The sequence below is a fragment of the Entelurus aequoreus genome, linkage group LG13 (assembly GCF_033978785.1).
Source record: "Entelurus aequoreus isolate RoL-2023_Sb linkage group LG13, RoL_Eaeq_v1.1, whole genome shotgun sequence".
NCBI lineage: Eukaryota > Metazoa > Chordata > Actinopteri > Syngnathiformes > Syngnathidae > Entelurus > Entelurus aequoreus.
Genome location: NC_084743.1, coordinates 59,749,105 through 59,762,697, shown reverse-complemented (window position 1 = coordinate 59,762,697; position 13,593 = coordinate 59,749,105). Strand labels below are relative to the sequence as shown.

Below are 13,593 nucleotides of genomic sequence, written 5' to 3'. Positions count from 1 at the left end.
GGAGAGCTATCTCTCGTTCAGCGGCGCCTCTTCAAGTGCGCGCACACGCGCAACCCTTGCTTCTTTTCGTCATCTCCTCCTTTGCCGGTGTTATTGTAGGTGAATTTAACTATTTTTTAAAGATTTAATATTGTAGCAATATCGTCGTTAAAGTATATTAATTAAAGTGATTTCTGATGGTTTGTGAGGGCTTCAAAGGGTTTTCTGTGTGTGTGCGTACAGAGGACAGCAGCAGGTCGTTGTTGTTTTGGCTTGTTGATAAAGAGAAAGTTGCTCCATCAGCTCCTTGATATGTTTGTATGATACTTACATCGTGTTCAGAGTAGACAAACTTCCATTAAAACGTGGACTTTTTTCCTGGCTGGAACCAATTATTCAAGACATTTGTTTTACTGTACGAACTTTTCGATTCACAAACCCTTTTCAAGAACCAAAAAAATGTGTAAATCGAGGTTCCACTGCCTTTTCTGTCACACCAACAGAATGTTTTTCACACTCCCACCCCTTCCAAGTTAATATTCATTTTTTCATCAAGATAGTTATTTACTAACATTAAAAATGCTATTACGCCAGGGGTGTCCAAACTTTTTCCACTGAGGGCCGCACACGGAAAAATTAAAGCATGTGGGGGCCATTTTGATATTTTTCATTTTTAAACCATAACAAAATATATGGATTTTTTTATTTATTTTACCTTTAGGGGTCCCGGGGACCATAAAGGGTCTCAGTCATTAAAATGTTAAAAATAAATCAGATTATTATTTTTTTTAAATTATTTAACGCTTACAGTAAATCTCTATATCAACTTCAAGTTGATATAAAGTAATACAAATTAAAAAAAATGTTTTATGGTTTTACTGTCAAAAACAACTTAGTTTTTTTTTTATAGTAAAACTGAAATATGCAGTATTTAGTAATTAGAGCCCTAAAAGATCAATAATGCAGGACACCATTGATTTTAATTATTTGATATTTTTGAGTAATCACTAGGGATGTCCGATAACGGCTTTTTGCCGATATCCGATATGCCGATATTGTCCAACTCTTTAATTACCGATATCGATATCAACCGATACCGATATCAACCGATATATACAGTCGTGGAATTAACACATTATTATGCCTAATTTGGACAACCAGGTATGGTGAAGATAAGGTACTTTTTAAAAAAATGAATAAAATAAAATAAGATAAATAAATTAAAAACATTTTCTTGAATAAAAAAGAAAGTAAAACAATGTAAAAACAGTTACATAGAAACTAGTAATTAATGAAAATTTGTAAAATTAACTGTTAAAGGTTAGTATTATTAGTGGACCAGCAGCACGCACAATCATGTGTGCTTACGGACTGTATCCCTTGCAGACTGTATTGATATATATTGATATATAATGTAGGACCCAGAATATTAATAACAGAAAGAAACAACCCTTTTGTGCGAATGAGTGTAAATGGGGGAGGGAGGTTTTTTGGGTTGGTGCACTAATTGTAAGTGTATCTTGTGTTTTTTATGTGGATTTAATAAAATAAAATAAAAAAAACAACAAAAACAACAACAACAAAAAAACGATACTGATAATTTAAAAAAACGATACCGATAATTTCCGATATTACATTTTAACGCATTTATCGGCCGATAATATCGGCAGACCGATATTATCGGACATCTCTAGTAATCACAGTGAAAAGATAAATAAAAAATCACTAAATATATTTGGGATTCAAAAGGTGCCCCACTCATAAAGTGATATATTTTTATTAGGTTTTTCTTTTACTTTCAACACTTAAGTTACGAGATCAACTTCAGATATATCTGTCCATTTTATGCTGGGACAATTATTTTGTTTGTTTTATGCGCTTTTGTCAAAGAAAACTTTGGCTACTACACAATATATGCAATATTTACCACATAAAACATTTTAAAGTGAAATATTTGAAGTAATTGGAGTCCTGAAAATAATTCATTATAACATGGATTTTTTTGTCATTATTTTTTTTTTTTGAGCAATGGCAAAAAAAGAAAGAAAGACAAAAGAAGAAAAAAAACTTTTTCTCGTTAGATTTCACCTCATTCCACTTTTTTTAATGTTGTTTTTTATTTTTACAATAGTATTTCCAGAATGTGTGGCGGGCCGGTAAACAATTAGCTGCGGGCCGCAAATGGCCCCCGGGCCGCACTTTGGACACCCCTGTATTACGCTATTGCCTCTCACGCCCCCCCCCCCTTTTTTGGGTGCCATTGTTGGGATATAATAGAATATAATAGAATAGATCTTTATCGTCATTGTACATTGCACAACGAAATTGCAAGCAAACTAATTTAGTGCAAATTCATAATGACACAAAAAAACATAAGAAAATAGTCCTAAGATAAATAGATACAAATAATACATAAAATACATAAAACCAAGCACACAGCTCACATGTCCATTCTTTTTTATGCCTCGTGTTCAGCGACACTCTTGCTCTCGGCTAAAATGTGTTCTTAAATCTGTTTGTCCGGCATTTTTATTGCACTGTGTCTCTCCTGCCCGAGGGCAGATAAAGAAAAAAAATATTATTTTGACATTTAGTGTAGACAATAGATGTTGATGATGTAATGGAATGTCTGATGCTGGACGTCAATTACAACTAAATTACGAAAAAATAGGCTAACGCATGATATTTCCACACCATTAATACTTAGAGATACATTTATTTATTTCCAGGAAATAAGCTACTTCAGCGTTCTACTAATATAAAAAAAAAACAAATGAGTGATATTGTCATTTTAACCTAGCTTCTTGAAAAATACTGCATGAATGAATATTAACCACGACTCCAGTAATTGAATATGCTGATTTCTCCTGGCTTTAATTATGAAAACATGAACACGGTCGTCTGTACGCCGTCATGACAGTCAACGAAAAGACTGAGTCGTACCTTAAACATGGCCGCGCCTTCTTCGTCAGTCTTTTTCGCCCCCCAACAAAAACATCGTCATCGCTCAGCCTCGCCACGATGTGTCGTTCCTGCAAAAACTGAAATCTAAGTAAGATGAAATATCTCAAATAAGGGTGATATTTGCTTATTTTCTGTCTAAAAGATAATTCTTCTCACTAAGCTGATTTTATGTTAGAGTGTTTTACTTGTTTTAAGTGTTTTGTTCCTGAATCATCTCAGTAAGATATTACAGATTGTTGTTGATTGTCATGTCATGTTCGGATGTACATTGCACGTCTTTGCTCCGCAGTAAGTCTTTGCTGTCGTCCAGCATTCTGTTTTTGTTTACTTTGTAGCCAGTTCACTTTTAGTCTAGTCGTGTTTTACTTGTTTTAAGTGTTTTGGTCCTAAATGATCTCAGTAAGATATTACAGCTTGTTGCTGAGATTTGATGACCTATATTGAGTAAAAACATGCTTGAAACTAGAATATCAACTGTTGCAAAGCTGTGTCATCAACACTCACAAGTATAAAACTACTTTTTTAAAGTAATAATTTCTTACTTCAAGCATGAAAAAAAATAATTATGTCAAGATAATGGCACTAGCATTTACTTCATTTAAGAATATTTTTCAACATATTGAGCAAAAAGGTGTTTTTTTCTTTTTCTACCAAGAAAAGTGCACTTGTTATTAGTGAGAATATACTTATTTTAAGGTATTTGTGGGTTCATTGAGGTTAGCTAATTTGACTTGTTTTGGAAAGTCCTGACAAGCCGAATTTTCTTGTTCTATTGGCAGATAATTTTGCTTAGTTCAAATAAAATACCCCTCATTTTTGTATTTTTTTTTCTCGTTTTGGAAAGTCTTGACAAGCCGAATTTTCTTGTTCTATTGGCAGATAATTTTGCTTAGTTCAAATAAAATACCCCTCATTTTTGTATTTTTTTTTTCTTGTTTTGAAAAGTCTTGACAATCCCAATTTTCTTGTTCTATTGGCAGATAGTTTTGCTTAGTTCAAATAAAATACCCCTCTTTTTTTTTTCTTTTTTTTTTATTGTTTTGGAAAGTCTTGACAAGCCAAATTTTTCTTGTTCTATTGGCAGATAATTTTGCTTAGTTCAAATAAAATACCCCTCATTTTTGCATTTTTTTTTTTTCTTGTTTTGGAAAGTCTTGACAAGCCAAATTTTCTTGTTCTATTGGCAGATAATTTTGCTTAGTTCAAATAAAATAACCCTCATTTTTGTATTTTTTTTCTTGTTTTGGAAAGTCTTGACAAGCCGGATTTTCTTGTTCTATTGGCAGATAATTTTCCTTAGTTCAAATAAAATACCCCTCATTTTTGTATTTTTTTTTCTTGTTTTGAAAAGTCTTGGCAAGCCAAATTTTCTTGTTCTATTGGCAGATAATTTTGCTTAGTTCAAATAAAATACCCCTCATTTTTGTATTTTTTTTTCTTGTTTTGGAAAGTATTGACAAGCCGAATTTTCTTGTTCTATTGGCAGATAGTTTTGCTTAGTTCAAATAAAATACCCCTCTTTTTTTTTTTTTTTTTATTGTTTTGGAAAGTCTTGACAAGCCGAATTTTCTTGTTCTATTGGCAGATAATTTTGCTTAGTTCAAATAAAATACCCCTCATTTTTGTATTTTTTTTCTTGTTTTGGAAAGTCTTGACAAGCCGAATTTTCTTGTTCTATTGGCAGATAATTTTGCTTAGTTCAAATTAAAATACCCCTCATGTTGGGTTTTTTTTTCTTGTTTTGGAAAGTCTTGTCAAGCCCAATTCTCTTGTTCTATTGGCAGATAATTTTGCTTTGTTCAAATAAAATACCCCTCATTTTTGTATTTTTTTTTTCTTGTTTTGGAAAGTCTTGACAAGTCGAATTTTCTTGTTCTATTGGCAGATAATTTTGCTTAGTTCAAATAAAATAACCCTCATTTTTGTATTTTTTTTCTGGTTTTGGAAAGTCTTGACAAGCCGATTTATCTTGTTCTATTGGCAGATCGTTTTGCTTAGTTCAAATAAATTACCCCTCATTTTTTTTTTTTTTTTATTGTTTTGGAAAGTCTTGACAAGCCAAATTTTCTTGTTCTATTGGCAGATAATTTTGCTTAGTTCAAATAAAATAACCCTAATTTTTGTATTTTTTTTCCTTGTTTTGGAAATTCTTGACAAGTCGAATTTTCTTCTTCTATTGGCAGATAATTTTGCTTACTTCAAATAAAATACCCCTCATTTTTGTATTTTTTTTTCTTGTTTTGGAAAGTATTGACAAGCTGAATTTTCTTGTTCTATTGGCAGATAATTTTGCTTAGTTCAAATAAAATACCCCTCTTTTTTTAAATTTTTTTATCGTTTTGGAAAGTCTTGACAAGCCGAATTTTCTTGTTCTATTGGCAGATAATTTTGCTTAGTAGAAATAAAATACCCCTCATTTTTAGTATTTTTTTAAATTGTTTTTGAACACTGACTTTTTACCCGCCAGTTGTATTTGCAATAATATCTTTAATAGAAAAAAAACAAAACATACGAGATATCGTGTTTTCTATTACCGCCTCACGTCGGGGATCGCTATGGCAACCGTGACATCTGCAGCGCACACACGCGTCCATGTAAAGAGGTGCACGTGGCCTTAGCAACCCTCATGATGGATAAATGCAACGCTCGGCTGCGGCCGCCGCGAGCAAACAGAATTGTGGGTAAATAAAGTGTCCTAATACGGAGCAACGAGGACCGACGTCTCATTTTTACGCCAACTTCTCAACCGGGAAGGGAGCTCGAGTGCAATTGGTGCAACGTGACGGTTAGAGCCATTTCGGACATAATTACGCAGATTTTTTATGTTTACATATCATGCTTCTCAATATACAGCCATAGCTTAAATGACTGTATATTTGGTATTTTGCTATATTAGTTTGGGTGTCGTAAAGTGGCAGTAACTGTCGTAAATGGTCAGCAAGTGCCGTAGATGTGACGACGTTTTATTTTGAAATGTCGAACAGGGCACGGACGCGTCAGAAACTTTACGCCCTGCGGAGGAAACAACGAAGGAAGGTCAGATGCCGTTATAGTGACAATGCAGGGTATGGGAGAAAAAAATACGGTAGTAGGGGTGCCAGAAAAATAAGATTGGTATGTAAATGGCGGTTCTTATTTGTTAGGATTCATTTGTTTTTGTGTGCGTGTCGGCGCTACTTCCTACGTGTTTTGTGGACACACCTGTCTCAGGCTGGTGATGAGGAGACTCACCTGTGGACAATTACTTATGATAGGGTATATTTGCCTGTGTTGGTGCATTGTGGAACACACACCTTGGTTGTGTCGTTCATGTTTTGCATCTCTTTTCCTGTTTGTTGCTCTCTTTCATTTTCTTGTCTTTTTTACCTCCTTTTTTCAAAGGTGTTTTTTGTATTAATTTCAAAAATGTACAACATCCTTTTAACCCTTTTGTACGCTCCAAAGTAAACGTCCCCCCTCCCACATAGTTACATATCTGTTTTATTTTTTGTTATTTTTTTTTGTTATTTTTTTTTATTTTTTTGTTCTTTTTCTTTCTTTTTCCTTTTTTTTTCAAATATCTTTTTATTAATTTTCAGAAATGTACAATATCCTTTTAACCTTGTTGTATGCTCCAAAATAAACTTCCCCGCTCCCACGTAGTCACTTATCTTTTTCTTTTTTCCTTTTTTTCTTTCTTTTTTTGTGCCTTTTTTTTTTTTGAAGGTGTTTTTATTAATTTGAAAAAATTTACAATATCCTTTTTAACCCTTTTGTATGGTCTAAAAATAACTCGCCCCTCCCACATAGTCACTCAGCTGAATAACTCGTTGTATTTTTTCTTTTTTACTTTTCTCTTTTTTCTTAGTTTTCTTAGTTTTTCGTTTTTCTTCTTTTTCTTTTTTCAAAAGTTTTTTTTAAGTAAATTTTCAAAAATATACAATACCCTTTTGAACCCTTTTTGTACACTCAAAAAATCTTTCTTTTTTCTTTTTTTGTCTTTTTTTGTTCAAAGGTCTTATTATTAATTTTCAAAAATGTACAATATCTTTTTAACCCTTTTGTATGGTCCAAAAATAACTCGCCCAGCCCACATAGTCACTTAGCTGAATAACTCGTTGTCTTTTTTTCTATTTTACTTTTCTCTTTTTTCTTAGTTTTCTTAGTTCTTTGTTTTTCTTCTTTTTTTTTTTTCTTTTTTTTTTTCCAAAGTTTTTTTTTTTAACCCTTTTGTACACTCAAAAATGATTTCTTTCTATATTTTTCCTTTGTTTGTCCTTTTTTGTTCGAAGGTCTCATTATTAATTTTCAAAAATGAACAATATCTTTTTAACCCTTTTGTAACCCACAGTCACTCAGCTGAATAACTCGTCTTTTTTTCTATTTTTCTTTTTTCTTTGTTTCTCGTTTTTCTTCTTTGTTTTCTTTTTTCTTTTTTGTCCTTTTTTTTTTTTTCAAAGATTTTTTTTTAGTTCATTTTCAAAAATATACAATACCCTTTTGACCCTTTTGTACACTCAAAAATACCCCCAACCCACCGAGTCACAGCTGAATAACTCATTATTATTATTTTTTTAAACTTTTTTAACTTTTTTCTTTCTATCTTTTTCTTTCTTTCTTTTTTTTTACCTCTTTTTGTGTTTTTTCCTCCTTTTTTCATAAGTCTTTTTATTCCATCCATCCATTTTCTACCGCTTATCCCTTAATTTTGAATATACAATATTCTCTAAACCCTTCTATACACTCCAAAGTAACCCCCCTCCCCCCACACACACATTGTCACTCAGCTGAATAACTCATGTTCTAGTTTTATTGCCATCTTTTCCATTTTCACCCGTGGTTGACTGCATGTCCCACGGCGGTGCTCTTTATTTTTGATACTCTGCTTGGCATCTAATAAAAGGACCTTCTGTTTGCACACCGCCCGCCTTTTCTGCATCCTGGGATCACATCAACAACCGCGACTATTCACCACTGTGACATTTACATTTTACCAAATAATATATTAATAGTAATAATATCAACACTACATTTTCAGAAACTTGTAGATGCTTTACAGCGGTGGTTCTCAAACTTTTTTCACCAAGTACCACCTCAGAAAACACCATAATGACCAACATTAAAAATACAGTACCGAAATAGGCCTAAATATTCATTAAAAACAAGGCAGAGGTTTTAATTAACAAATATATTTAATATTTTGGCCACTGTTGAATTACACATAGTTTGAACAGTAACATTGTGTTTTGATATTTAATTGATTATTTGATGTGCCACTAGATAGAGTCCGTGTACTCTAATATAAACGTACCAAAATTTAAGGATCATGGGTAAGAAAAGTGTATAAAACAGTAGGAAAAAAGCACGGGAAACTAAACAAATGTAGTCTAAAAGTGCATACAATCGTCATTAGTTGGTGACTAATCACAAAAAATCAAACGGTACCATGTGTTGATACCTTTGTTTTACGTTAAGACCGGCTCAAGCACGTGACGGGCAAAAGAACGCATTTGTAGCCTTTATGTCATTTTATAATGTTTCATACCGACAAAGAAAGCGCTCAAAAGTAAGGCTCCGCTTCTCAAAATGTGCTAATTTACATCGAATTTGCCAAACTCATGCTACTAAATAGCATCAGCGATATTACATGGCGGTTTCAACACCTCCGAATTTGGCAATGAAAACTACAACTAAGATGCACGGAACAACAATAAGTAATAAGTAAGTAAATAATAAGTACAATTGTCAGGTTCAAACACTGATGACATCTATTAAACAAGACAAGAAGCAACCAGTTAAACAGACAGGATTCAATTTGGCTCAATCGAGGAGAAACGTGTCGACCTGTAACCTCTTACAGTGTCGCCCACGCTCTAACGAAAAAAAGGTTCACGTCTCCTCTATTATTCGGATATTCCTAAAGGAATGGGGGGTATGTGATTTGATTTTGATTTTTTATTAAGGATCCCACTAGTCTTCCTGGGGTCCACATCCATCCATCCATCCATTTTCTACCGCTTATTCCCTTCGGGGTCGCGGGGGCCGCTGGAGCCTATCTCAGCTACAATCGGGCGGAAGGCGGGGTACACCCTGGACAAGTCGCCACCTCATCGCAGGGCCAACACAGATAGACAGACAACATTCACACTCACAATCACACACTAGGGCCAATTTTAGTGTTGCCAATCAACCTATCCCCAGGTGCATGTCTTTTGGAGGTGGGAGGAAGCCGGAGTACCCAGAGGGAACCCACGCAGTCACGGGGAGAACATGCAAACTCCACACAGAAAGATCCCGAGGCCGGGATTGAACTCACGACTACTTAGGACCTTCGTATTGTGAGGCAGACGCACTAACCCCTCTGCCACCGTGCTGCCCCTGGGGTCCACAACTCAATACAATTACAAGTAAAAGCATATAATTATAACTACACAATATAGAAAAAAATAAAAGCATCAAAAAGAAAACAAGCAAACAATTTATATTCACAGAATAATAATTACCATATAAATATAACTACACAATATAAAACCAAACAAAATCATCAACGAGCATACAAATTTACAGACTCAGATAAAATATTACTTTGTTTTTAAAAACCTGTTTACTTTCAATGCCGGTGAGAATTTGAGGCCGGTTATTCCAGAGCGATACAGATCTATAAATAAAAGATTTCCACAAAGCATTCTTCCTGGGACAAGGGAGTACAAAATGCCCCTCACTGGACGCCCTGGTATTATGATTATGTATAGTGCTACTGTGAACTATTTGGGCCATTAGAAAAGCAGGCGTTTTACATGTGAACAGCCATTGTTTTCGGTCACATTAACACAAAAGAAAAAAGATGCCTCGGGCTTGGACTGGTCCTGGATCGAGCTTGGGCAGGTCTTGGATCAAAATAGATAACCCCTCCCGTCTCCTACCAATCGTACACAATGGAATTTTACAAGCCTTTGGTTTGGTACAACAAAGACAGCCTCTTGTCTGTTGACTGGGAACTTTTTTGATAATTTACATACAATTTTTCCTGACAACAACACTTACAGTATTAACACTTTGTAGGGCGCAACGGACGACAAGGCTGACACATTCAACTTAATGGCAAACTGAAACGACTGCATACTTGCAAATGAGACTCGGCAGTGTAAGAAAACCTGATATAACAACCGAGATATCATCATCAGTTCACTGTGAAATATTCAAATACAACTACTTTCCCAGGTATCAGGAATTTGTACCGTATCGGTTCAAATGTGGAAGGTACCCAACCCTAGTAAGTCATGTTTTGTAAACTATTTAACACAATAAAACCGTTTAAAATGATTCATGGCTGGAGATACTGTAGGCTAAACTGTGTGTAACATTTTCGCGAGTCAAGTAAACAAAATATTAACTTTTTTTCCCCCTCCAGGGTGACGAGGAAGCAAGCCTGGGCCTTCCCATCAGCCCCTTCATGGACCGCTCTGCACCACAGCTCGCCAAGCTCCAGGAGTCCTTCATCACTCATATAGTGGGACCCCTCTGCTCCTCCTACGGCTCCGCTGCCCTGATGCCGGGTCACTGGGTCGACCCGCCGGACGGGCAGATGGAGCTGGACGAGGCAAAGGAGGCCGGCGATACGGAGGAGGATGAGGAGGACCCGGTCGAGGAGGACGCCTCGACTGGTTCGGACTCTTCCCGTATGTAAACGTCTGCATTACTCACATCCGCACCGCAGTGGTCCTACCTGCTAAAAATTGACATTCAATTTGTGAATTTACTGAGGAATTCGTGAATCAATAATACTAACACAGACACTCATTAAACGTGTTAGCATTATAGCTAATGCTAACGATGCTAGCTTCATTACATGACGGTAGCACGTACAAATATGCATGAAAACACCGTCAGACGCTCTAATAAGTCAGAATTGTTTTAGTTATATTGTAAAATTGAGTGATGAATGAAGAATCCGTACGAGTGGAAAACGCTGTGGACGGCGAGAAGACGGAACGACACTTCAAAGCTTCAAACAGCAGGAATTCACATTCACCCGGCAGCACCTGCAGTGAGGGAACTCGTCCAAACGATGGCGCCATAGCAGAAACAACACACCTTTTAAGTGTTTTTGCATGCATTTAATGAAAATATTGGCATTGTGGCTGTCAGCGAAGCAAAATCCAGAAATCAGCAGCACCGGTTTTATATATATATATATATATATATATATATATATATATATATATATATATATATATATATATATATATATATATATATATATATATATATATATATATATATATATATATATATATATATATATATATGTATGTATATATATATATATATATGTATGTATATATATATATATATATATATGTATATATATATATATATATATATATATATATATATATATATATATATATATGTATATATATATATATATATATATATATGTATATATATATATATATATATATATGTATATATATATATATATATATATATATGTATATATATATATATATATATATATATGTATATATATATATATATATATATATATGTATATATATATATATATGTATATATATATATATATATGTATATATATATATACGTATATAAACATATATATATACGTATATAAATATATATATATATATACGTATATAAATATATATACGTATATATATATATATATACGTATATAAATATATATACGTATATATATATATATATATACGTATATATATATATATATATATATATATATATACACGTATATAAATATATATATATATATATATATATATATATATATATATATATATATATATATATATATATATATATATATATGTGTATATATATATATATATATATATATATATATATATATATATATATATATATATATATATATATATATATATATATATATATATATATATATATAACTTTACATGCAGTTGACTTTCTGCCCCCGGCCAAATATTTTAAGCCTACTCAGCCCTGGTCTATGGCAAGAAGTTCTGCGGACACCAAAAAATTACAGAGTCCATCCCTAAATCATTATTATTGTTGCAATAAAAATGTTATTTTACTATCAAAAACAATTAATGTTTATTAACTCACACAAAAAGTACCGAAAATTGCTACTGTTGAGTATCTGTTCAAAAGTGAGCCGTACCCATCCCTAGCTCTGGGTGCTTGTTTCCCTGCCAAATGTTTGAGCCGATCTGCAACGTGATGTCACATTTGTTTTTGCGTTTGTTCCGTTTGTTTGGCGTGAGTGAAGAATTCGGTCTGAGTGGATTTGTGTCTTTCATATTTGTGTCTTACAGAGAGGCAGAGGATGAAGAAGGACGGCAGGAGGACGGTGTTCTGCCAGATCACGCAGCATCTCCTGGAGAACCACGAAATGTGGAAGAGAGTCATCGCCGCCGAAGTCCAGGAGGCCGAGGTCCAGGACCCGATCACGGCCATCCACGAGGAAGAGGAGGAACAAGCGAGCCGAGACGAGGAGGAGGAGGAGGAGGAGGAGTTGACTGACTGTTTGGATCAAACTGACGACACGCCAACTGTAGATGAAGAGGACGTCCTCTCAGCAGGTGACAAAGAGGAGGAATCCCAGTAATAACACCGACAACCTTTTTTCGAACTCTCGCTATGTTAGCCAGCACATGACTTTGACACGACACTGTAGAAGAGGGTTTTTTTGCTCAGTTGTGCCTAACAAAAACAGGGTTTTTGACCAGGAAGAAGCAAAAGAAGTGACCTCGCTGGACACAGAGAAGAAAACAAAAAAAACATAATAATTTATGTTGAAGTAGTACTCCATATTTCTGTATATGCACAAACATTCACCCAACCCTCTCCATCGGTGAGTAATACACTGTCACACTGCCTTGCTACTGAGCCCCTTCCTCTGGCGGACAATGGGGTTAAAGTCAGGAAAAAGCTGGTTCCGCTGAGGCTCGGTCAGGTTGGGGAAGAAAAAAAAACGGGTCGTACTTTGCATCTGGAAACATACACAGTTGTGTTTACAATACAATGCTATATCGGGCACGCGTTCTGTATAAGACGTTAAAGAGGAACTGCACTTTTTTTGGGAATTTTGCCTATCATTCACAATCCTACGGAGCCCCTAAAGGGACATGGGGGATTTTTATTCATTTATTTATTTTTAGACATGTATCTCGTGCGCACGAGAAACTTTTTATAAAGTTCTAAAAAAAACATTTTAAAAAATTTAATTCTTTTTTTTTTTTTTTTAGGCATGTATCTCTGAAAAAAAAATAAAAAAAATTTAAATTTAAAAAAAAAAAAGTATAACTTTATAAAAAGTTTCTCGTGCGCGCGAGAAACTTTTTATAAAGTTATAATACAACATTTTATTTTAACCAACTAATTTTTTTTTATTCCATTTAATTTGATCCATTTAATTTTTTTTAATTTTTTAAAAAAAATTTAAATTTTTTTAAAAAATGTTAAAAAAATTTAAAAAATGTTAAATTTGTATAAAGTTATAAAAAAATTGTAAAAAAATTTTGATTTTTTTTTTTTTTTCAGACATGTATCTCGTGCTCACGAGATAAAAAAATAATAATAATAAAATAATTTTTTTTTTTTTTTTAGAACTTTATAAAAAGTTTCTCGTGCGTACAAGAAAGTTTCTCGTAC

At 33.7% G+C, this 13,593-nt stretch overlaps 1 protein-coding gene across 1 annotated transcript in view; it reads left to right on the top strand.

The window, feature by feature from the left end:
* The window catches only part of LOC133663544 (cGMP-inhibited 3',5'-cyclic phosphodiesterase 3A-like), a 72,190-nt gene extending 59,096 nt beyond the window's left edge, over nucleotides 1-13,094 (top strand). Inside the window, exons 14-15 of the mRNA XM_062068093.1 lie at nucleotides 10,334-10,601; nucleotides 12,255-13,094. Coding sequence (XP_061924077.1) covers nucleotides 10,334-10,601; nucleotides 12,255-12,547 — 561 coding nt within the window. The 3' untranslated portion in view covers nucleotides 12,548-13,094. The remainder of the gene's footprint in view (nucleotides 1-10,333; nucleotides 10,602-12,254) is intronic.
* The last annotated feature ends 499 nt before the right edge of the window (nucleotides 13,095-13,593 follow it).